General features: G+C 46.1%; 1 protein-coding gene across 6 annotated transcripts in view; it reads right to left on the bottom strand.

Annotated features, from left to right (window-relative positions):
* The window catches only part of rabep1 (rabaptin, RAB GTPase binding effector protein 1), a 234,420-nt gene that overhangs the window by 141,139 nt on the left and 66,804 nt on the right, over positions 1-26,477 (bottom strand). For 5 of the 6 annotated variants that reach the window (XM_072469129.1, XM_072469133.1, XM_072469131.1 and 2 more), the window contains exon 2: positions 22,085-22,216. In XM_072469129.1, coding sequence (XP_072325230.1) covers positions 22,085-22,216 — 132 coding nt within the window. Of the gene's footprint in view, positions 1-21,237; positions 21,368-22,084; positions 22,217-26,477 lie in introns of those variants that run through there. The other variant, XM_072469134.1, reaches the window with a different exon arrangement.

The raw sequence follows: 26,477 nt of genomic DNA, 5'->3' as shown, positions 1-26,477 counted from the left end.
CTCTCTTGCCTCATTAAAGGTCCTCACCAGTAGCGGGGCCAACAGGTCTGTGTACTTCCTGTAGAACTCCACCGGGAATCCGTCCGGTCCCGGGGGCTTCCCCGCCTGCATGCTCCCCAAACCCTTGCTCAGCTCCTCCAACCCAATTGGTGCCCCCAAACCAGCCACCTCTTGCTCCTCCACCCTCGGGAATCTCAGCTGATCTAGGAATCGTCTCATCCCCTCTTCCCCTGCTGGGGGCTGGGATCTGTACAGCTCTTCATAAAAGGCCTTGAATACCTCGTTTATTTTCGTTGCACTCCGAACCGTGGCTCCTCTTCCATCTTTGACTCCCCCCATTTCCCTCGCTGCCATCCTCTTACGGAGCTGGTGTGCCAGCATCCGACTAGCCTTTTCCCCATACTCGTAGGTCGCCCCCTGTGCTTTCCTCCACTGTGCCTCCGCCTTCCCTGTGGTCAACAGGTCAAACTCCGTCTGGAGCCGTCGTCTTTCCCAAAGTAATCTTTCCTCCGGGGCCTCTGCGTATCTCCTGTCCACTCTCAAAATCTCCCCCACTAACCTCTCCCTTTCCATACCCTCCGTCTTCTCCCCATGAGCCCTAATGGAAATTAGCTCTCCCCTGATCACCGCCTCCCATACCACCCCCACCTCCCCGTTGTCGTTGGCCTCCAAGTACCTTTCGATACACCCCCTCACCTTTCCACACACCACCTCGTCCGCCAGCAGTCCCACATCCAGCCGCCACAACGGGCGTTGGTCCCTCTCCTCTCCCAGCTCCAGTTCCACCCAGTGCGGGGCATGGTCCGAAACGGCTATAGCCGAATACTCCGTCCCCTCCACCCTCGGGATGAGTGCCCTACCCAGAACAAAGAAATCTATCCGGGAGTAGGCTTTGTGTACATGGGAGAAGAAAGAAAATTCCCTGGCCTGCGGCCTTGCAAACCGCCATGGGTCCACTCCCTCCATCTGATCCATAAACCCCCTAAGTACCTTGGCCGCCGCCGGCCTCTTTCCAGTCCTTGATTTTGAGCGGTCCAGTGCTGGATCCAACACTGTATTGAATTCCCCTCCCATTATCAGGCCTATCTCCAGGTCCAGAATGCGCCCCAACATGCGCTTCATGAATCCTGCATCATCCCAGTTCGGGGCGTATACGTTTACCAACACCACCCACGTCCCTTGCAGCCTACCGCTCACCATTACATATCGCCCTCCATTGTCCGCTACAATAGTCTTGGCCTCAAATGACACCCGCTTGCCCACCAATATTCCCACCCCTCTATTCTTCGCGAGTGGAATACCTGTCCTACCCATCCCTTTCTTAGCCTGACCTGGTGCGCCACCTTCAGGTGTGTCTATTGGAGCATGGCCACATCCGCCTTCAGTCCCTTAAGTGCGCGAACACTCGAGCCCTCTTCACCGGCCCATTCAGGCCCCTCACATTCCACGTCATCAGCCGGATTGGAGGGGCTCTCACCCCCCCCACGCCTCGCCGACTAGCCATCTCCTTTTCTGGGCCAGTCCCGCGTCCACGCCTCCCTCACCCTCCAGTGCTCCAGTCCGGGTATATTCGGATCTCTGCATTGTCCCACTTACTGCTCCGCTCCTTCTTGGCCCATCTCAGGACCCACTCTCTTGTCCATGAACCGGTGGAACCTCACCACCATCGCCCTTGGCGGCTCATTTGCCTGGGGCTTCTTTGCCAGCACCCGATGTGCCCCGTCCACCTCCAGCGGCCTCGAAGGGGCCTTCGTGCCCATCATCACCTCGAGCATCGTGCTCGCGTATGCCCCGGCATCAGCCCCCTCCACTCCCTCAGGGAGACCCAGGATTCGCAGATTCTTTCTCCTCGACCTGTTCTCCAGGTCTTCGAGTCTTCCCGCCCACCTAATGTGTAGCGCCTCATTCTGCTCCACTCTCACCGCCAGGCCCACGAGCTCGTCTTCGTTCTGACTGACTCTTTTCTGTACCTCCTGGATCTTAGCTTCATGGGCCTTCTGGGTGATCCTGAGTCCTTCAATTGCCAAAAGCATAGGCGCCAACATCTCCTTGCGCATCTCCTCGCGCTGCTCCTCGAAGCAGCGCTTGATGAACTCCTGCAGCTCCCCTTTGTCCCTGGCTGCCGCCATTTTGTTTTCTTTCCCTCGCTTCTCCCGTTGCTCCAGTGCCGCTCCTTTGGCCGTTACACTTCTGGTCCATTTCATAGAAGTTGGAGGGGGACCCATGGCCGCCACCGGAAGCCTCGTCCCTGCTTCTTCAATGGCCTTGGTAGATCTTTTCACAGTTGTTCCCTCTGCTGCTAGAATTCACCTTTGATAGAGTCAAGTTAGATTGCAGCTTTAAGCTTGCCCTTCCCCCGCCTGCATGCTGGAAGAGGCCTTTGTCTATTGCTGCAGCTCAAGCCAAATCTTTTACTGTTTCTGCCGGGTCTGGTAGCCAAAAGACAAAACATTCCTGGGGGACACGGTCAGGGGAATGCTGCAGTCTTCTTCCCACACCGGGAAATGTCAAACAAATGCCTTGGGGGCCCTGTAAAAGAGCCCAAAGGTCCGTTCCAAGCAGGAGCTACCGAATATGCGACCTAGCTCTGCATAGCTGCACCCGGAACTCGGAAAAGTATTTTATAAAGCAAAACAACGTTTATTCTATGAACTCAAGTTAACCTTTTTAAAACAAACAGTGAACATCTTAGCAACCATTACTTCAAATACAACCCCCAAAGAGTACAACACTAAGTAATGCTTATGCTGTCCTTTTTACATCCAGAAGACTTACAAAAAACATAACCTTTAACAGAAGCACATCAGGTTAAAGTCACTACTGAAAACATTTATAATTCTGAATTCACCAAATGATCAAGAGATAGTCTTTTGATGGCAGAGAGAACAGCAGTACACCTGCTTGGTTCAGCTCCAACATTGAAAACGAAACTAAAACACATCCGGCAGCAAACAGCCTAAAACAAAAGTAAAAGACTGACAGACAGCCCAGCTCCACCCACACTCTGACATCACTAATAAACACCCATTTATTAAAGGTACTCTCACATGACAAAACACAGACCAATGTTCCCCCTTGTGGGGCAATCTAGAACCAGAGGTCATAGATATAGGTTGAGAGGTGGTAGATTTAGAACTGAGATGAGGAGGAACTACTTCTCGCAGAGGGTGGTGAATTTGTTGAACTTGCCGCCTATAGCGTGGTGGAGTCTGAGTCATTAAATGGTTTCAAGAAGGAGATAAGATATATTTCTGATAAATAACGGGATAAAGGGATATGGGGAACGCAGGGAGATGGATTTGAGACCAGGAAGAGATCAGCCATGATCTGATTGAATGGTGGAGCAGGCTCGAAGGGCGGAATTGCCTACTTCCGCTCCTAATTCCTATGTTCCTATCTGCCAATTATATTTTGTGGCCCCTCTTTTCCCTACTTTCTTTGTTAAGCCCCGCCCTACACTCCTGAAGGCCCTCCCGATTTTTATTGCTCTATACATACTATATGATTCCTTTTTTTTTTACATCAAACAATCGATATCCATGGTTCCCTGGACTTGCCACCCTTGCCCTTCATTCTTAGAGGAACACGTTGGCCCTGAACTCTCACTATTTCACTATTAAAATACACCCACTTTCCAAATGGGGCTGGTTTTAGCACAGTGGGTTAAACAGCTGTCTTGTAATGCAGAACAATGCCAGCAGCGCGGGTTCAATTCCCCTACCGGCCTCCCCGAACAGGCGCCGGAATGTGGCGACTAGGGGCTTTTCACAGTAACTTCATTGAAGCCTACTTGTGACAATAAGCGATTATTATTATTATAAATGTAGTTTACCTGCAAGTAGCTGCACCCAAGTCCATGTTTACCAAATCCTGTCTAATGACATTGAAACCTGCCTTCCCCCAATTTAATGATGATCTTTATTGTCACAAGTGGGCTTACATAAACACTGCAATGAAGTTACTGTGAAAAGCCCCTAGTCTCCACATTCCAGCGCCTGTTTGGGTACATTTTGTTTTTCTAAATTTAGTGTACCCAATTAATTTTTTTCAATTAAGGGGCAATTTAGAGTGACCAATCCACCTAGCCTGCACATCTTTGGGTTGTGGGGGTGAAACCCACGCAAACACGGGGAGAATGTGCAAACTCCACAGGGACAGTGACCCAGAGCCGGGATCGAACCTGGGACCTCGGCACCGTCAGGCAGCAGGGCTAACCCACTGCGCCACCGTGCTGCCCTTGTTCGGGTACACTGAGGGAGAATTCAGAATGTCCAAATTACCTAACAGCACGTCTGTCGAGACTTGTGGGAGGAAACCGGAGCACCCGGAGGAAACCCACGCAGACACAGGGAGAACGTGCAGACTCCGCACAGACAGTGACCCAAGCAGGAATCGAACCTGGGACAATGGAGCTGTGAAGCAACAGTGCTAACCACTGTGCTACCGTGCTTCAGACACCTTATTTCTGGACTATCCTTATCACTTTCCATAACAACTTTGAAACTTTAACAAATAATATTTTATTAAAGGTTTCATAATTAACAAACATGATGCAACTACAACACAACTCTGAAAATTGTCAAGCTAGCAGTAGGAATCAGAATGACAGAAAAACAGAGAACAACGGCTACATCCAAACCGCCCCCCTCGTATTCCCCCAATCCCACAAATAAACCCTACCTCCCCCCCCCCCAAGCTGATGGTAATTAACTCTTTGAAGTACAAGTTAAAAGGCTGCCACCTCAGGTAGAACTCCTCCAACAATCTACCCGATGGTGGACGTGACCTTTTCCGGGTATAAAAAGTGCATACGGTCACCCAAATAGGCCGAGGCACTAGGCGGAGCGGATGCTCTCCATCCCAACAGAACTCGCCTTTGGGCTATCAATGAGGCAAAAGCGAGAGCATCCGCCTTCACTCCCATCCGCAGCCCCGGCAAGTCTGACATCCCAAAAACGGCCACCAACGGACAAGACTCCAGATCAATGTCAAGAATCGCTGACATGGTGTTATAGAAGGAGACGCAAAAGCTCACCAACCTCGGACAAGACCATGTGGGTATGGTTGGCGGGCCCACGAGAACACCGCTCACACCGGTCCTCCACGCCATCAAAGAATCCTCTCATTCTATTTTTGTACGAAGTCTTACAACACCAGGTTAATTTCTATTTTTCTTCTCTTCTCTTCTATTTTTGGTAAGATGAGCTCTGTGAACCACCAAGTTGGATCAGGCTAAGCCGTGTGCAGGACAAGGTGGAATTTGCCCTACAAATGGCCTCATTCCACACATCCTCATCTAGAATGGGTCCCAACTCCTCCTCCCATTTCACCTTCACCTGATCAAGTGGCACACATTCCAATGAGATGATTCGCTCATAAATATTCAAGATCCTCCCACCCCCACCCCAACCGTAAAATTTCCTGCAATAAGTCGCACAATTGAAAATATCGAAACAGGTATGTCCCTGATAGTTGGAACTTCGCCGAGTACTCCTCCCACTGCCGAACCTTCCATCTTTAAATACATTTCTAAGGTTCTCTAATCTCTTCCCATGTCAGGTCCAAACCTGATGGCGCAAACAAATGGTTACCATTGATATGAGCCAACAATGACATGGCACTCAGCTTGTAATGTGTCTGAGCTGCCTCCATATCTTCAAAGTGGACATCACAACTGCGTTTGAGGTATATTTCACTGGAGAGTGGGAGAGGTGCCGCGACTGAGGTTCAGAATCTCGACCCTTTACACAAACTTGCCTCCATCCTCCCCAATTGGTGTCCGATTCGCTGTACCACCCCAACACCTTCTCTCCACGTTGACTGCCCAATAATACATGAAGAATTTAGTTAGTGTTAAACCCCCCATTTGTCGGCCCCTCTGGAGGTACACTGTGCATTCTTGGCACCCTACTCACCCATATAAAGGAATTTACTAACTTGTTCACACTAGCAAAGAATGATTTAGAAAGAAAAATAGGAAGGCATTGAAACAATAGGAACCTCGACAGAATACTCACCTTTATGGTTTGAACTCTGCCCGCCAGGGATTACGGGAGGCTTCCATCTCTGCAAATCAGGTCTCAACCCTATCTAACAAACTTATAAACTTCTTATAAACTTCTGAAGCCTATGCCAATCATATGTCACTTGGATGCCCAGATACCGGAAGCTACCTCTGGCCCGACGGAATAGTAATACCCCCAGATTGGCTCCCCCTCCCCTCTCCGGGGCATTAACCGGAAAGTACTCACTTTTCCCTAGGTTTAAGAAGGAGCCATAGCCCCTCAAGCAGTCTCGTAATATCGTCTATAGAGGAGACTGGATCTGTGACATATAGGTCAACAGCATAAAGCACCATCCTATGCTCCCTTCCCCTCGATCAATCTCCCTCTATCCCCCAGCAGCCCTCAGTGCTATCGCCAGAGCGAAAAGGAGCGGTGACAATGGGCACCCCGGTCTTGTGCCCCTGTTCAGAGGGAAGTATCCTGACCTTGTCGCATTAGTGCAAAGGCTAGACATGGAGTTCTTGTACAGCAGCCGCACCCATGAAATGAATTTTTGCCCAAACTCAAACCACCCAAGTACCTCAATGAGGTACCTCCACTTCACTCTGTTGAATGCTTTCTCTGCATCCATTGATATAATCACCACTGGCTCCGGGGACAAAGGCCAGAGGGCAAAGTTCAGAATCCACTGTACATTAGACAACAGCTGGCATCTAACACCACAATTCGTGCCAGTTATCAGACACGATCAAATTCAGGCTCATTGTTCAGGCTAACATGATGAGAAATGATGTGCATTCTTGGACACACGAAGGACGGTCACCTCAGCACTTTGCTTTACCGGAAGCCCACGGATAACCTCACGATGCTCCACTTCTCCAGCTTCCACCCTAAACACATTAAAAAAGCAATCCCCTATGGACAAGCCCTCCATATACACAGGATCGGCTCAGACGAGGAAGAGCGTAACAGACATCTACAGGCGCTGAAAGATGCCCTGGTACGAACAGGATATGGGCTCGACTCATCGATCGACAGTTTCAACATTCCACAGCAAAAAACCTCACCGACCTGCTCAGAAGACAAACACGGGACTTGGCCGAGAGAGTACCCTTCGTCGTCCAGTACTTCCCCTGAGCAGAGAAACTACGACATCTTCTTGGCAACCATCAACACGTCATCGATTAAGATGAACATCTTGCCAAGGTGATCCCCACTACTTGCCTTCAAACAACCGCGCAACCTCAAACAAACCATTGTTTGCAGCAAACTACCCAGCCTTCAGAACAGCGACCACAACACCACACAACCCTGCCATGGTAGTCTCTGCAAGACGTGCCAGATCATCGACATGGGTACCACCATTACACGTGAGAACAGCACCCACCAGGTACGTGGTACATACTCGTGCGACTCAAGACAGCGTTGTCTACCTTATATCTCAACCTCAGAGTAGAGCGGTGAGTATTTAAACTAGCTGCTTTGCGGATTCGAGTCTTTTCGGCAGGAATTCAGCTGTTGGAGTGGGCGGAGCTACAGAGTAGAGCAGTGAGTATTTAAACTAACTGCTTCGTGGATTTAAGTCTTTTTGGCGTGAATTCAACTGTTGGAGTGGGCGGAGCAGTGAGGATTTAAACTAGCTGCTTCGCCGCTTAAACAGCGGCCACAGGGTCTTTGGGGATATATTTGAAGAATGACATCAAAGCAAAGCAGTGACCTGATTGGCTGGTAAAGAAAGTCCTCCAATTAGCACTAGCTGGGAGAAATTTAACTCTTCGTGTGTTGGTAAGTATTGTGATTGGTAAGTAAAATCTTTATTCCTTTCACTTATTCATTATCTGATATTATATTTGTAATCAGTTACGGTAAGGTGTAAAAATGGCAGGAGATCCCAGACCCTTGTTATGCTCCTCGTGCTCAATGTGGGAGTTCAGGGACGCGGCCGATGCCCCTGACTCCTTCATGTGCGGGAAGTGTGTCCAGCTGCAGCTCGTTAGACCGCATGACGGCTCTGGAGCACGGATGGACTCACTTTGGAGCATCCGCGATGCTGAAGAGGTCGTGGATAGCACGTTCAGTGAGTTGGTCACACTGCAGATTAGGATTGGCGAGGGAGACAGGGAATGGGTGACCAAAAGGCAGAGAAAGAGCAGGAAGGCAGTGCAAGTGTCCCCTGCGGCCATCTCCCTACAGAACAGGTATACCGTTTTGGATACTGTTGGGGGAGATGACTCACTACGGGAAGGCAGTAGTAGCCAGGCTCATGGCACCGTGGGTGGCTCTGCTGCACAGAAGGGCGGGAAAAGACTGGTAGGACTATAGTCATAGGGGATTCAATCGTAAGGGGAGTAGACTGGCGTTTCTGTGGTTGGAAATGAGGCTCCCGAATGGTATGTTGCCTCGCAGGTGCACGGGTCAGGGATGTCTCAGATCGGCTGCAGGACATACTGAAGGGGGAGAGTGAACAGCCAGTTGGTCGTGGTACATATAGGCACCAACGATAGAGGTAAAAAACGGGATGAGGTCCTTCAATCAGAATTTAGGGAGTTAGGAGATAAGTTAAAAAGTTTCATTTTTCATTTTTTTCAAAAAGTAGGACCTCAGAGGTAGTAATCTCAGGATTGCTACCAGTGCCATGAGACAGTCAGAGAGTAGAAATTCAAGAATAGTCAGAATGAATACGTGGCTTGAGAGATGGTGCAGGAAGGAGGGGTTCAGATTTTTGGGACATTGGAATCGGTTCTGGGGGCGGTGGGACCATTACAAATCGGATGATCTACACCTGGGCAGGACTGGAACCAATGTCCTAGGGGGTGCTTTTGCTGACACTGTTGGAGAGGTTTTAAACTAATGTGGCAGGGGGATGGGAACCAGATTAGGAAGTTAGAGGTCAGTAAAGAGGCAGCAACTAAAGCCAGTAAGGTACTAGATAATAAACTCATTGTGACTAAGGGGAAGAGTAGAGAGTAAAGAGATGATGAACGCAAAGGGACAGGTGGTCTGAGGTGCATTTGTTTTAATGCGAGAAGTGTAGCAGGTAAGGCAGATGAACGTAGGGCTTGGATTAGTACCTAGGAATATGATATTATTGGTATTACTGAGACTTGGTTGAGAGAAGGGCAAGATTGGCAACTAAATATCCCAGGGTATAGATGCTTCAGGAGGGAAAGAGGAGGTGGTAAAGGGGGTGGAGGAGTTGCATTACTGGTCAGAGATGATATCACAGCTGTGATTAAGGAGGGCACGATGGAGGATTCGAGCACTGAGGCAATATGGGTAGAGCTAAGAAATAGGAAGGGTGCAGTAACATTGTTGGGACTTTACTACAGGCCCCCCAAAAGCGAGCGTGAAGTAGAGGTACAAATATGCAGACAGATTATAGAAAAATGAAGGAGCAATAGGGTGGTCGTGATGGGAGATTTTAACTTCCCCAACATTGAATGGGACTCATGTAGTGTTGGAGGCGTAGATGGAACAGAATTTGTAAGGAGCATCCAGGAGAGTTTTTTTGAGCAGTATGTAAATAGTCCAACTCGGGAAGGGGCCATAATGGACCTGGTATTGGGGAAAGATCCCGGCTAGGTGGTTGAAGTTTCAGTCGGTGATTACTTTGGGAATAGCGATCACAATTCCGTAAGTTTTAGAATACTCATGGACAAAGACGAGAGTGGTCCAAAAGAAGAGTGCTAAATTGGGGAAAGGCCATGTATAACAAAATTCGGCAGGAGTTAGGGAATGTGGATTGGGAGCAGCTGTTTAAGGGTAAATCCACATTTGAAATGTGGGAGTCTTTTAAGGAAAGGTTGATTAGAGTGCAGGACAGACATGTCCCTGTGAAAATGAGGGATAGAAATGGCAACCATGGATGACGGGTGGAATTGTGAGACTAGCTAAGATGAAAAAGGAAGCATACATAAGATCTAGGCAACTTAAAACTGATGAAGCTTTGGAGGAATATCGGGAAAGTAGGTCAAATCTCAAACGCGCAATAAAGAGGGCTAAAAGGGGTCATGAAATATCTTTGGCTAACAGGGTTAAGGAAAATCCCAAAGCCTTTTATTCATATACAAGGAGCAAGAGGGTAACTAGAGAAAGGGTTGGCCCACTCAAAGACAAAAGAGGAAAGTTATGCGTGGAGTCAGAGGAAATGGGTGAGATTCTTAACGAGTACTTTGCATCGGTATTCACCAAGGAGTGGGACATGACGGATGTTGAGGTTAGGGATGAATGTTTAAATATTCTAGGTCAAGTCGACATAAGGAAGGGGGAAGTTTGGGTATTCTAAAAGGCATTAAGGTGGACAAGTCCCCAGGTCCGGATGGGATCTATCCCAGGTTACTGAGGGAAGCGAGGGACAAAATAGCTGGGGCCTTAACAGATGTCTTTGCAGCATTCTTGAGCACGGGTGAGGTCCCGGAGGACTGGAAAATTGCTAATGTTGTCCCTTTGTTTAAGAAAGGTAGCAGGGATAATCCAAGGAATTATAGACCTGTGAGCTTGACGTCAGTGGTAGGCAAACTGTTGGAGAAGATACTGAGGGATAGGATCTATTCACATTTGGAAGAAAATAGACTGTTCAGTGATAGGCAGCATGGTTTTGTGCAGGGAATGTCATGTCTTACGAACCTAATAGAATTCTTTGAGGAAGTGACAAAGTTAATTGATGAGGGAAGGGCTGTCGATGTCATATACATGGACTTCAGTAAGGCTTTTGATAAAGTTGACCATGGCAGGTTGATGGAAAAAGTGAAGTCGCATGGGGTTCAGGGTGTACAAGCTAGATGGATAAAGAACTGGCTGGGCAACAGGAGACAGAGAGTAGTGGTGGAAGGGAGTGTCTCAAAATGGAGAAAGGTGACTAGTGGTGTTCCACAGGGATCCGTGCTCGGACCACTGCTGTTTGTGATATACATAAATGACCTGGACGAAGGTATAGGTGGTCTGATTAGCAGGTTTGCAGATGATACTAAGATTGGTGGAGTTGCAGATAGCGAGGAGGACTGTCAGAGAATACAGCAAAATATAGATAGATTGGCCAGTTGGGCAGAGAAATGGCAGATGGAGTTCAATCCAGGCAAATGCGAGGTGATGCCTTTTGGAAGATCCAATTCAAGAGTGGACTATACGGTCAATGGAAGAGTCCTGGGGAAAATTGACGTACAGAGATCTGGGAGTTCAGGTACATTGTACCCTGAAGGTGGCAACGCAGGTCGATAGAGTGGTCAAGAAGGCATACAGCATGCTTGCCTTCATCGGACGGGGTATTGAGTACAAGAATCGGCAGGTCATGTTACAGTTGTACAGAACTTTGGTTAGACCACATTTGGAATACTGCGTGCAGTTCTGGTCGCCACATTTCCAGTAGGATGTGGATGCTTTCGAGAGGGTGCAGAGGAGGTTCACCAGGATGTTACCTGGTATGGAGGGTGCTAGCTACGAAGAAAGGTTGAGTAGATTAGGATTGTTTTTGTTGGAAAGACGGAGGTTGAGGGGGGACCTGATTGAGGTCTACAAAATTAGGAGAGGTATGGACAGGGTGGATAGGAACAAGCTTTTTCCAAGAGTGGGGGTGTCAATTACAAGGGGTCACGATTTCAAGGTGAGAGGGGGGGGGGGGGGGGGGGGGAGGTTTAACATAGAACGATACAGCGCAGTACAGGCCCTTCGGCCCACGATGTTGCACCGAAACAAAGGCCATCTAACCTACACTATGCCATTATCATCCATATGCTGATCCAATAAACTTTTAAATGCCCTCAATGTTGGTGAGTTCACTACTGTTGCAGGTAGGGCATTCAACAGCCTCACCACTCTTTGCGTAAAGAACCTACCTCTGACCTCTGTCCTATATCTATTACCCCTCAGTTTAAAGCTATGTCCCCTCGTGCCAGCCATTTCCATCCGCGGGAGAAGGCTCTCACTGTCCACCCTATCTAACCCCCTGATCATTTTGTATGCCTCTATTAAGTCTCCTCTTAACCTTCTTCTCTCCAACGAAAACAACCTCAAGTCCATCAGCCTTTCCTCATAAGATTTTCCCTCCATACCAGGCAACATCCTGGTAAATCTCCTCTGCACCCGCTCCAAAGCCTCCACGTCCTTCCTATAATGCGGTGACCAGAACTGTACGCAATACTCCAAATGCGGCCGTACCAGAGTTTTGTACAGCTGCAACATGACCTCCTGACTCCAGAACTCAATCCCTCTACCAATAAAGGCCAACACTCCATAGGCCTTCTTCACAACCCTATCAACCTGGGTGGCAACTTTCAGGGATCTATGTACATGGACACCTAGATCCCTCTGCTCATCCACACTTCCAAGAACTTTATCATTAGCCAAATATTCCGCATTCCTGTTATTCCTTCCAAAGTGAATCACCTCACACTTCTCTACATTAAACTCCATTTGCCACCTCTAAGCCCAGCTCTGCAGCTTATCTATGTCCCTCTGTAACCTGCTACATCCTTCCACACTGTCGACAACACCACCGACTTAAGTGCCGTCTGCAAATTTACTCACCCACCCTTCTGCGCCTTCCTCTAGGTCATTGATAAAAATGACAAACAGCAACGGCCCCAGAACAGATCCTTGTGGTACACCACTTGTGACTGTACTCCATTCTGAACATTTCCCATCAACCACCACCCTCTGTCTTCTTACAGCTAGCCAATTTCTGATCCACATCTCTAAATCACCCTCAATCCCCAGCCTCCGTATTTTCTGCAATAGCCTACCGTGGGGAACCTTATCAAACGCTTTACTGAAATCCATATACACCACATCAACTGCTCTACCCTCGTCTACCTGTTCAGTCACCTTCTCAAAGAACTCGATAAGGTTTGTGAGGCATGACCTACCCTTCACAAAGCCATGCTGACTATCCCTGATCATATTATTCCTATCTAGATGATTATAAATCTTGTCTCTTATAATCCCCTCCAAGACTTTACCCACTACAGACGTGAGGTTCACCGGTCTATAGTTGACGGGGTTGTCTCTGCTCCCCTTTTTGAACGAAGGGACCACATTTGCTATCCTCCAGTCCTCTGGCACTATTCCTGTAGCCAATGATGACATAAAAATCAAAGCCAAAGGTCCAGCAATCTCTTCCCTGGCCTCCCAGAGAATCCTAGGATAAATCCCATCAGGCCCCGGGGACTTATCTATTTACAGCCTGTCCAGAATTGCCAACACCTATTCCCTACGTACCTCAATGCCATCTATTCTAATAGCCTGGGTCTCAGCATTCTCCTCCACAACATTATCTTTTTCCTGAGTGAATACTGACGAAAAATATTCATTTAGTATCTCGCCTATCTCTTCAGACTCCACACACAACTTCCCATCCCTGTCCTTGACTAGTCCTACTCTTACCCTAGTCATTCGCTTATTCCTGACATACCTATAGAAAGCTTTTGGGTTTTCCTTGATCCTACCTGCCAAATACTTCTCATGTCCCCTCCTTGCTCGTCTTAGCTCTTTCTTTAGATCCTTCCTCGCTACCTTGTAACTATCCATCGCCCCAACTGAAACTTCACACCTCATCTTCACATAGGCCTCCTTCTTCCTCTTAACAAGAGATTCCACTTCTTTGGTAAACCACGGTTCCCTCGCTCTACGCCTTCCTCCCTGCCTGACCGGTACGTACTTATCAAGAACACGCAGTAGCTGATCCTTGAACCAGCTCCACTTATCCAGTGTGCCCAACACTTGCAGCCTACTTCTCCAACCTATCCCCCCCAAGTCACGTCTAATGGCATCATAATTGCCCTTCCCCCAGCTATAACTCTTGCCCTGCGGTGTATACTTATCCCTTTCCATCACTAACGTAAACGTCACCGAATTGTGGTCACTGTCCCCAAAGTGCTCTCCTACCTCCAAATCCAACACCTGGCCTGGTTCATTACCCAAAACCAAATCCAACGTGGCCTCGCCTCTTGTAGGCCTGTCAACATATTGTGTCAGGAAACCCTCCTGCACACACTGTACAAAAAACGACCCATCTAATGTACTCGAACTATATCTTTTCCAGTCAATATTTGGAAAGTTAAAGTCTCCCATAATAACTACCCTGTTACTTTCGCTCTTATCCAGGATCATCATAGAATTTACAGTGCAGAAGGAGGCCATTCGGCCCATCGAGTCTGCATCGGTCTTGGAAAGAGCACCCTACCCAAGGTCAACACCTCCACCCTACCCCCATAACCCAGTAACCCCACCCAACACTAAGGGCAATTTTGGACACTAAGGGCAATTTATCATGGCCAATCTACCTAACCTGCACATCTTTGGACTGTGGGAGGAAACCGGAGCACCCGGAGGAAACCCACGCACACACGGGGAGGATGTGCAAACTCCGCATAGACAGTGACCCAAGCCGGAATCGAACCTGGGACCCTGGAGCTGTGAAGCAATTGTGCTAACCACCATGCTACCGTGCTGCCCCCATCCTCGCCATCCTTTCCTCTACATCCCTAGAACTATTTGGAGGCCTATAGAAAACTCCCAACAGGGTGACCTCGCCTTTCCTGTTTCTAACCTCAGCCCATACTACCTCGGAAGACGAGTCCCCATCTAGCATCCTCTCCGCCACCGTAATACTGCTCTTGACTAGGAGCGCCACACCTCCCCCTCTTTTGCCTCCTTCTCTGAGCTTACTAAAACACCTAAACCCCGGAACCTGCAACATCCATTTTAAGGGAGATGTGCGTGGAAAGGTTTTTTACGCAGAGGGTGGTGGGTGCCTGGAACGCTTTGCCAGCGGAGGTGGTCGAGGCGGGCACGATAGCGTTATTTAAGATGCATCTAGACAGATCCATGAATGGGCAGGGAACAGAGGGAAGTAAATCCTTGGAAAATAGGCGACAGGTTTAGATAAAGGATCTGGATCGGCGCAGGCTGGGAGGGCCAAAGGGCCTGTTCCTGTGCTGTAATTTTCTTTGTTCTTGTTCATACGCTGCAGGAAAGTATGTCCCGAAGCGTGGTACATTGGCGAGACCATGCAGACGCTGCGACTGCGGATGAACGGACATCGCGCGACAATCACCAGGCATGAATGTTCCCTTCCAGTCGGGGAACACTTCAGCAGTCAAGGGCATTCAGCCTCTGATCTTTGGGTAAGCGTTCGCCAAGGCGGCCTTCAGGACGCACGACAACGCAGAATCGCCGAGCAGAAACTTATAGCCAAGTTCCGCACACTAGTACGGCCTCAACTGGGACCTTGGATTCATGTCGCATTACATTCACCCCCCACCATCTGACCTGGGCTTGTGAAATCCTACCAACTGTCCTGGCTTGAGACAATTCATACCTCTTTAACCTGTGATTATCCCTCTCTTCAGTTGCTCTGTCTGGACCTGTAAAGACTTAATTACCTGCAAAGACTTGCATTCGAAGTATCGTCTCGCATCTATATATATATATATATATATATATATATATATATATATGTTTCTGGAACCCACCTCTTCATTCACCTGAGGAAGGGGCAGTGCTCCGAAAGCTAGTGATTCGAAACAAACCTGCTGGACTTTAGACTGATGTTGTAAGACTTCTTACTATGATAAGAAATGGTTGTAAGAATATAGAGAATGGCTAGCTTTAGGATAGGAGTAAAACGGGGAGAGAAATCAGTTTATGATAGAAGGGGATGAAGGAAAGATAAAGATCAGGGGCTGGATTCTCTGCCCCACTGCACCACATTTCAGGTTCACCCCGCTGGCAGGATGCTCCGTTACGACTGCTGCTCAATGGGGTTTCCCATTGTGGGACATCCCCACGGCGTCGGGAAACCCCCGGGCTGCCGGCAAAACAGGGCATCCCGCCGGCGGAGAATCCAGCCCCGGGTGTTTCGCATTGTTTACTTGCTTGGCAGGGTGATGAGAACCAGAGAGGGAATTTAGATAGGAGAGAAACAAAGCTGGTAATGATAGGAAGAATAGTAGGAAGCAAAATTGGAAGGCAGCGGAAACAAAGGCCATAGTCAAATAGGATCAAAATACAGAAAAATGTTAAAAAGATAAAATTAAAGATACTATCTGAACGCAAGCAGCATCTGCAACAAAGTAGATGAATTGATGGCACAAACGGGTATGACCCAATTGCCATTACAGAGACATGACTGCAGGGTGACCAAGGCTGGGAACCAATGTTCAACAGGATTCAACAGGAAGGATCGGCAAAAATGGAAAAGGATGTGGGGTAGTGCTGTTAATAAAAGACAAGATCAGTACATTTGCGAGAGAGGATCATAGATCAGAAAATCAATATGTAAAATCAGTTTGGGTGGAGCTAAGGGGCGGCAACTTGTAGCAAACATTGGTGGGAGTTATTTATAGGCCAAGCAGTAGTGGTTATCGGACACTGTACACATCACAAAATTTGAGGTGCATGTAACAAGTGTAATACAGTCCTGGGGGACTTCAATCTACATCTCAACTTGGAAAACCAAATTAGCACTATTTCTGTGGAGAATGAATTTCTGGAACTTATACAATAAGGTATTCTAGAACAGTTTGAGGGACCAACTCGGGAACAGGCTATTTTACGTCTAGTGAGAAAGGGCTAATTAGACTAATTAATAATCACATTGTCAAGGAGTCTTTAGGGAAGAGTGCCATCACATGTTACAATTTTACATTAAGTTTGAAAGTGATGTTGTTCAATCGGAACCTCTGGTCTTAAATCTAAACAAAGGAAACTATGAAGGTGCGAGGGGCAAGTTAACTATGGTACATTGGGAAACTACATTAAAAGGTATGATGGTAAATAGACAATGGTTAGAATTTAAATATTGAATACATGGTTTACAACAAATTTACATTCCTTTGAGGTATAAAAGCTCAACAGGAAAAGTGATTCAACTGTGACTAACAAGAACTTCGAGATTGTATTGATCAAAGGAAGCAGTAGCTTTTTAGAATTCAGCAAAGGAGGCTGATAAGGAAAGATAAAATAAAGAAAATAGAATGAGAGCACTAGCGAAAAACATTAAAACTTCTATAAGCATGTAAAAAGGAAAAGATTAGCAAATTCCCATTACAGACAGAGACAGGAGAACTTCTAATGGGGAATGAGGAAATAGCAAAGAAATGAAACAAATACTTTGTGTCAGTCTTCACAAGAGGAAAATATTAAAAAATCTCACAGGAATACGAAAGATGTAAAGGACTAGCAAAAATAAGGTACTTCTGAAATTAGTATAAATGTAGTTCTGGAGAACTAGGGCTACTGTAGGATGATCTTTCGGAGGGTCGGAGCAGACTTGATGGGCCAAATAGCCGCGTTCTGCACAGTAGGGATTCTATAATTCACTCGCTCCACCACCAAGGCACAGTACCATCTGCAAGATGTACGTGAGTAACTCACTTAGGCTTCTTAGACAACACCTTCCAAACGCAAAGACCGCTACCATCTGGGAGATCAAGAGCAGCAGACACCTGGGAACAACACCACCTGGAAGTTCATCTCCAAGCCACGCAACATCCTGACTTGGCAATATTTCGCATTCTTTCACTATCGCTGGGTCAAAATCCTGGAACTCCCTCCCCAAATAGTATTGTGGGTGTACCAACAACTCAGGGACTACAGCAGTTCAAGAATGCAGCTCACCACCATCTTCTGAAGGGCAATTAGGGACGGGTAATAAATGCTGGCCTACATCTCATGAACCTGGGACCCTGGAGCTGTGAAGCAATTGTGCTAACCACCATGCTACCGTGCTGCCCCCATCCTCGCCATCCTTTCCTCTACATCCCTAGAACTATTTGGAGGCCTATAGAAAACTCCCAACAGGGTGACCTCGCCTTTCCTGTTTCTAACCTCAGCCCATACTACCTCGGAAGACGAGTCCCCATCTAGCATCCTCTCCGCCACCGTAATACTGCTCTTGACTAGGAGCGCCACACCTCCCCCTCTTTTGCCTCCTTCTCTGAGCTTACTAAAACACCTAAACCCCGGAACCTGCAACATCCATTTTAAGGGAGATGTGCGTGGAAAGGTTTTTTACGCAGAGGGTGGTGGGTGCCTGGAACGCTTTGCCAGCGGAGGTGGTCGAGGCGGGCACGATAGCGTTATTTAAGATGCATCTAGACAGATCCATGAATGGGCAGGGAACAGAGGGAAGTAAATCCTTGGAAAATAGGCGACAGGTTTAGATAAAGGATCTGGATCGGCGCAGGCTGGGAGGGCCAAAGGGCCTGTTCCTGTGCTGTAATTTTCTTTGTTCTTGTTCATACGCTGCAGGAAAGTATGTCCCGAAGCGTGGTACATTGGCGAGACCATGCAGACGCTGCGACTGCGGATGAACGGACATCGCGCGACAATCACCAGGCATGAATGTTCCCTTCCAGTCGGGGAACACTTCAGCAGTCAAGGGCATTCAGCCTCTGATCTTTGGGTAAGCGTTCGCCAAGGCGGCCTTCAGGACGCACGACAACGCAGAATCGCCGAGCAGAAACTTATAGCCAAGTTCCGCACACTAGTACGGCCTCAACTGGGACCTTGGATTCATGTCGCATTACATTCACCCCCCACCATCTGACCTGGGCTTGTGAAATCCTACCAACTGTCCTGGCTTGAGACAATTCATACCTCTTTAACCTGTGATTATCCCTCTCTTCAGTTGCTCTGTCTGGACCTGTAAAGACTTAATTACCTGCAAAGACTTGCATTCGAAGTATCGTCTCGCATCTATATATATATATATATATATATATATATATATATATATATATGTTTCTGGAACCCACCTCTTCATTCACCTGAGGAAGGGGCAGTGCTCCGAAAGCTAGTGATTCGAAACAAACCTGCTGGACTTTAGACTGATGTTGTAAGACTTCTTACTATGATAAGAAATGGTTGTAAGAATATAGAGAATGGCTAGCTTTAGGATAGGAGTAAAACGGGGAGAGAAATCAGTTTATGATAGAAGGGGATGAAGGAAAGATAAAGATCAGGGGCTGGATTCTCTGCCCCACTGCACCACATTTCAGGTTCACCCCGCTGGCAGGATGCTCCGTTACGACTGCTGCTCAATGGGGTTTCCCATTGTGGGACATCCCCACGGCGTCGGGAAACCCCCGGGCTGCCGGCAAAACAGGGCATCCCGCCGGCGGAGAATCCAGCCCCGGGTGTTTCGCATTGTTTACTTGCTTGGCAGGGTGATGAGAACCAGAGAGGGAATTTAGATAGGAGAGAAACAAAGCTGGTAATGATAGGAAGAATAGTAGGAAGCAAAATTGGAAGGCAGCGGAAACAAAGGCCATAGTCAAATAGGATCAAAATACAGAAAAATGTTAAAAAGATAAAATTAAAGATACTATCTGAACGCAAGCAGCATCTGCAACAAAGTAGATGAATTGATGGCACAAACGGGTATGACCCAATTGCCATTACAGAGACATGACTGCAGGGTGACCAAGGCTGGGAACCAATGTTCAACAGGATTCAACAGGAAGGATCGGCAAAAATGGAAAAGGATGTGGGGTAGTGCTGTTAATAAAAGACAAGATCAGTACATTTGCGAGAGAGGATCATAGATCAGAAAATCAATATGTAAAATCAGTTTGGGTGGAGCTAAGGGGCGGCAACTTGTAGCAAACATTGGTGGGAGTTATTTATAGGCCAAGCAGTAGTGGTTATCGGACACTGTACACATCACAAAATTTGAGGTGCATGTAACAAGTGTAATACAGTCCTGGGGGACTTCAATCTACATCTCAACTTGGAAAACCAAATTAGCACTATTTCTGTGGAGAATGAATTTCTGGAACTTATACAATAAGGTATTCTAGAACAGTTTGAGGGACCAACTCGGGAACAGGCTATTTTACGTCTAGTGAGAAAGGGCTAATTAGACTAATTAATAATCACATTGTCAAGGAGTCTTTAGGGAAGAGTGCCATCACATGTTACAATTTTACATTAAGTTTGAAAGTGATGTTGTTCAATCGGAACCTCTGGTCTTAAATCTAAACAAAGGAAACTATGAAGGTGCGAGGGGCAAGTTAACTATGGTACATTGGGAAACTACATTAAAAGGTATGATGGTAAATAGACAATGGTTAGAATTTAAATATTGAATACATGGTTTACAACAAATTTACATTCCTTTGAGGTATAAAAGCTCAACAGGAAAAGTGATTCAACTGTGACTAACAAGAACTTCGAGATTGTATTGATCAAAGGAAGCAGTAGCTTTTTAGAATTCAGCAAAGGAGGCTGATAAGGAAAGATAAAATAAAGAAAATAGAATGAGAGCACTAGCGAAAAACATTAAAACTTCTATAAGCATGTAAAAAGGAAAAGATTAGCAAATTCCCATTACAGACAGAGACAGGAGAACTTCTAATGGGGAATGAGGAAATAGCAAAGAAATGAAACAAATACTTTGTGTCAGTCTTCACAAGAGGAAAATATTAAAAAATCTCACAGGAATACGAAAGATGTAAAGGACTAGCAAAAATAAGGTACTTCTGAAATTAGTATAAATGTAGTTCTGGAGAACTAGGGCTACTGTAGGATGATCTTTCGGAGGGTCGGAGCAGACTTGATGGGCCAAATAGCCGCGTTCTGCACAGTAGGGATTCTATAATTCACTCGCTCCACCACCAAGGCACAGTACCATCTGCAAGATGTACGTGAGTAACTCACTTAGGCTTCTTAGACAACACCTTCCAAACGCAAAGACCGCTACCATCTGGGAGATCAAGAGCAGCAGACACCTGGGAACAACACCACCTGGAAGTTCATCTCCAAGCCACGCAACATCCTGACTTGGCAATATTTCGCATTCTTTCACTATCGCTGGGTCAAAATCCTGGAACTCCCTCCCCAAATAGTATTGTGGGTGTACCAACAACTCAGGGACTACAGCAGTTCAAGAATGCAGCTCACCACCATCTTCTGAAGGGCAATTAGGGACGGGTAATAAATGCTGGCCTACATCTCATGAATGAATGAAAAAAATTATGCTTCTCTCTGCTCAACCTCCAGATGTGGCAGAACCAGGGTTCTATACAAGTTTGACATAACATTCCGGGTTTTAGACTCTAAATCTCTATTAATAAAGTCTGTATGCCTTACTACCTGCACTCTCAGCCTATCCTGATGCATGCATGTCTGCATCCCTTTAGAATTTTGCTCTTTATTTTATATTGTCTTGCCACATTCTTCCTCACAAAATGTCACTTCTCTGCAATAAATGTCATCGGCCACCCATTCCACCAACCTGGCTCTGTCCTTTTATCCTCCTCTCAGTTCACAATGCTTCCAAGTTTTGTATCATCCGCAAATTTGGAAATACTTCCATGTACTGAGCTGGTTTCATTTTATATTCAAACAGGCCAATCTCTGATCAGCTGTTAAACACAAAAGCGAAAATGGCTATGATGAGACAGTTGAGCTCATCATCAACAGGGGCATGGTCACATCTAGAGAAACTGCACTTTACTGTGTTACAAACAAATATGAAACAGGAGTGCCAAAAGAAACTGAAGAACACAAAAATAAAAATGGAGCGATTTAAATGTGAAATAATAATAATAATAATAATAATAATAATAATAATAATAATAATAATAATAATAATCGCTTATTGTCACAAGTAGGCTTCAATGAAGTTACTGTGAAAAGGCCCTTGTCGCCACATTCTGGCGCCTGCTCGGGGAGTCCGGTACAGGAATTGAACCCACACTGCTGGCCTTGTTCTGCATTACAAGCTAGCTGTTTAGTCGACTGTGCTAAACCAGCCCCATGCTGATACTAAACATTGAGGGGAAAAGTCAACCACCACTAACTGGTTTCTAATCTATAAAGTATCAACCATTTAAAAGACTAATATCCAAACCAGGAAATACAAAAAAAAAAATCAGCATCATTTTGGTTGACAAACTACTATTTTGCAGTTGTCAAAAGCACGTATCTAAGTGTCAGACAGTACTGCCTGTTTGCCTTCTTAACCTTATAAACACCAATTCACCGCCATTCGAATTTTCCACTTCAGGTACTCTGGATCCCTGGTTAATTCAATCAGGTAAACATGCAAACTACTTGCCAAAATAAAAGTAACTTCTAACCTTCTTTGGCAAGGTACAGCTCCTTGAATTTTGCCCTCTTCTGATTAAATTCGAATTCCAACTGCTGTTTGGTGCGCAGGAAATCAGCCTTGGCCTTTTCCAAATCGACAAGGCGCTGCTGGACCTTGGACACTGCAAGAGAAACAGGACAGCTAGATTAGCAGGGCAGCATGAACTGCTGGCTAGATCGCGCAGCAGCCCAACGTCATGTACTTCATTCACTCACAAAACCGGTTCTGCTGAAACACATGGAATGCAACACATTTCAAAGCATCAGAAGGAAACTGGAATGGTCAGAATGAGTTGACTTCAACTGAAGATATATTTCGCCTGTGTACGGTCTATATATCATACTAAGAACCATGATGAGGATCTGGATTTGGCAGGTGCTCATGCTTTGAATAACTAAACAAAACCAATTGAAATAACCATTTCACAATATGAATAAAATCTATAAAGTAAAATGTATCCTTCCAAACCAAGTAAACAAATAACACGTTTTAGTCAAGGTTATGAAAGGAGGGGCAGCGTGGTAGTGCAGTGGTTAGCACTGCTGTTTCACGGCGCCATGGTCCCAGGTTTGATCCCGGCTCTGGGTCACTGTCCGTGTGGAGTTTGCATATTCTCCTAGTGTTTGCCTGGGTTTCGCTCCCACAACACAAAGATGTGCAGGGTAGGTGGATTGGCCATGCTAAATTGCCCCTTAATTGGAAAAAATAAATTGGGTACTCTAAATTTATTTTTAAAAAGTTTATGAAAGGAGGAAATACTACAATCATGCACAACCGTGCACTGCAAAACTTCCTTCCAACTTAAAAGGAGCAATGACATCCCTTCATTTTTGTTTGAGCTCCTGCAGCTAGATTGAAGAACTTGTCCTGCAGAATGAAAATAATAACACATGGACACTACATAGGAGGCTGAAATAACTAAAGACACTCAAGAGTTGCCAAAGTGTGTTAAAGGCTTCATGAGGAATAGTCATCCGTAAGAATAGCCTCAGGTAATAAGCAGCAGGACTGAAGTAAGGAAACACTGAAGTAAGGAAACTTGATTGGTAAGTTTGCGGACGACAAAGGTTGGTGGAATTGCGGATAGCGATGAGGACTGTCAGAGGATACAGCAGGATTTAGATCGTTTGGAGACCTGGTTGGAGAGATGGCAGATGGAGTTTAATCCGGACAACTGTGAGGTAATGCCTTTTGGAAGGTCTAATGCAGGTAGGGAATATACAGTGAATGGTAGAACCTTCAAGAGTATTGACAGTCAGAGAGATCTAGGTGTACAGGTCCACAGGTCACTGAAAGGGGCAACACAGGTGGAGAAGGTAGTCAAGAAGGCATACGACATGCTTGCCTTCATTGGCCGGGGCACTGAGTATAAAAATTGGGAAATCATGTTGCAGCTGTATAGAACCTTAGTTAGGCCACACTTGGTGTATAGTGTTCAATTCTGGTCGCCATACTACCAGAGGATGTGGCGGCTTTAGAGAGGGTGCAGAAGAGATTTACCAGGATGTTGCCTGGTATGGAGGGCATTAGCTATGAGGAGAGGTTGAATAAATTTGGTTTGTTCTCACTGGAACGATGGAGGTTGAGGGGCGACCTGGTAGAGGTCCACAAAATTATGAGGGGCATAGACAGAGTGGATAGTCAGAGGCCTTTTCCCAGGGTAGAGGGGTCAATTACTAGGGGGCATAGGTTTAAGGTGCGAAAGGCAAGGTTTAGAGGAGATGTACGAGGCAAGTTTGTTTTACAGAGGGTAGTGGGTGCCTGGAACCCGCTGCCGGAGGTGGTGGTGGAAGCAGGGACGATAGTGGCGTTTAAGGCGCATCTTGACAAATACATGAATAGGATAGGAATAGAGGGATACGGACCCCAGAAGTGCAGAAGATTTTAGTTTAGACGGCAGCATGGTTAGCACAGGCTTGGTGGGCCGAAGGGCCTGCTCCTGTGCTATATTTTTCTTTGTTTTTGTCCACGTCCTTGGGGTGCAGGGGTCTCAATAAGGACTGGTGGGATGGGCGTAATGTCACAATACAAGGTGCGAACAACACAACATAACATGCCAGACAGCTTGTGGTTTATCCAAGGGAAGTTGGAAACAGGAGCAAATAAAGCTCAAGACCAACCCACTGTTTCTTTAATATGACCATCTACTATCCAAAGGGAAGACAGTTTGGGACGTTTCAGAGATGTACCCTTCATCAGGTTGATAGCTAGCTAGGCAATGATGAAATGCTAAACCACCATAAATTATTGATTAGGCTGCAGCAGGAAAATGGTGTCTAGTTTTGGCCACCTTGTTTAAGGAGGAAAGTCAAACCAAGCAAAAGGGATACATTAGTGCGTAGGAGGAATGAGAGGTTTTAGTTACGAGGTCAAGTTGTTAAAATTGTGGTTCCTTGCTTGAGAGTAGAGGAGGATAGAGGAAATCTGATAGAGGTTGTCATGATTATCAGAAGTTTTGAGAAGTAAATTGTAAAAAAAATTCAAATTCCAGAACTATGGTCAATAATTCAAGGATAAAAAAGAACACCGTTAAAGTAACATAGACAATGTTTCTGAAACTGAATCCATAATAGGATTTAAAGAGAGAAGTGGATAAATATTTTAAATAGTTTTTTTGCGAAACAAGTATGGCAAATGGGATAGTTGAATGGGATTTGATTGATGCTTTCAGAGAACTGGTACAGGTGTGTGGGCCCCATAATAATAAGAACCTTTATTGTCACAAGTAGGCTTACATTAACAATGCAGTGAAGTTACTGTGAAAAGCCCCTAGTCGCCACATTCCGACACCTGTTTCTCACAAAGGGGAATTCAGAATATCCAAATTACCTAACAGCATGTCTTTCGGGACTTGTGGGAGGAAACCAGAGCACCTGGAGGAAACTCACATTGACATGGGGAGAACGTGCAGACTCCGCACAGTGACCCAAGCCGGGAATCGAACCTGGGACCCCTGGAGCTGTGAAGCAACAGTGCTAACCACTGTGCTACCGTGCCACCTTTCAAATGGCCTCTTTCCAGTACTGTAATATATTAATCTATGACAGAGTGGAGACATGAGCTTGACGGTGAAGCCAGAGTTAAATGTCATCAGAATCAATGTGGAAGCTGATCTAATGCTTTTTCATGCCAGCACTTAACTGAGGGCGGGGTAATGATGGAGCCCTTGGGGTACACAAGTAATTGTGGGTGTGTACCAGTGAGGAACAAATGGGCAGTTAAACCACAATATTTGCTTTTCAGAGCTGGCAAGCAACAGAAATTGGCCACTCAAATCGCAAAAATGGATTCACACTCATATTGGCTGCTATTTTCTGCCTTCTCTCCACGTGAGCCCACTTGTGAAACTCAAAAGAGCTATAATCGAGAAATTGCATGTGAAAAAGATCCACAAGTATTCAGGCTTTGTTGCTGCAAAAGCTACAACAAAAAAGGGTCTACCCTGCCTTCAGTTCTAGTCAGCTCAGTTATGTTTAGGAGCACAAGAGACAGCGTAGGAACAAGCTATCTTTAGCTTACCTCGGTTTCTATGCTGGTAAGTAGAGTAACAGCTATTTGAAAATTGCTTATTGTCACAAGTAGGCTTCAAATGAAGTTACTGTGAAAAGCCCCTAGTCGCCACATTCCGGCGCCTGTTCGGGGAGGCTGGTATGGGAATTGAACCGTGCTGCCGGCCTGCCTTGGTCTGCTTTTAAAGCCAGTGATTTAGCCCTGCGCTGCTATTTTTCTAACAAGTTAAATAAATATTCCAAGTGCATCCATGTGATCTGCATTGTTCAGTGTACAGAAGCTATACAATATCTTCTCATGGAGACAGTGATACATTGCTGTGCCACAATAATGCATGAACAGCTGAAATGTTTAGCTGGCAAATATTAGGATCCATTCTGTAGACTAAATTGGATCACCACATACGATCGTCAAGAATTAGCACAATAGTCCAATGTAATTTGTACCTACAGCTCTATTTGACTGATTGATTGATTTTTATTGTCACATGTACCGAAGTACAGTGAAAAGTATTTTTCTGGGGCCAAGGGAATGTACACAGTACATACATAGTAGACAAAAGAATAATCAACAGAGTACATGGATAAATGGTACATCAACAAATAGTGATTGGTTACAGAGCAGAAAAGAATTTTAGTAGGTCAGAACGGTGATGAGATAAAAGAAAGGGGTCTGGTTGAGAAAGCTCACGGAGAGTCGCCATGCTCTGGCGCCACCTTGAATTTGCAATTTTGTGTGTAATGATTGTAATCCAAGCACCAAATGGTTAGAAAATAACCTTACTCAGAGGTTTGACACCTTTTTAGGGCTGCAAAACCTAAAAGAGGAAGAAAAACAATTCTCCTTGCTGCCTTTTTTAAACAGTTGTTGAT

Source organism: Scyliorhinus torazame, chromosome 12, assembly GCF_047496885.1.
Source record: "Scyliorhinus torazame isolate Kashiwa2021f chromosome 12, sScyTor2.1, whole genome shotgun sequence".
Taxonomy (NCBI): domain Eukaryota; kingdom Metazoa; phylum Chordata; class Chondrichthyes; order Carcharhiniformes; family Scyliorhinidae; genus Scyliorhinus; species Scyliorhinus torazame.
The sequence above is the reverse complement of the archived record's forward strand: the minus strand, read 5'-3'. Positions and strand labels throughout refer to the sequence as shown.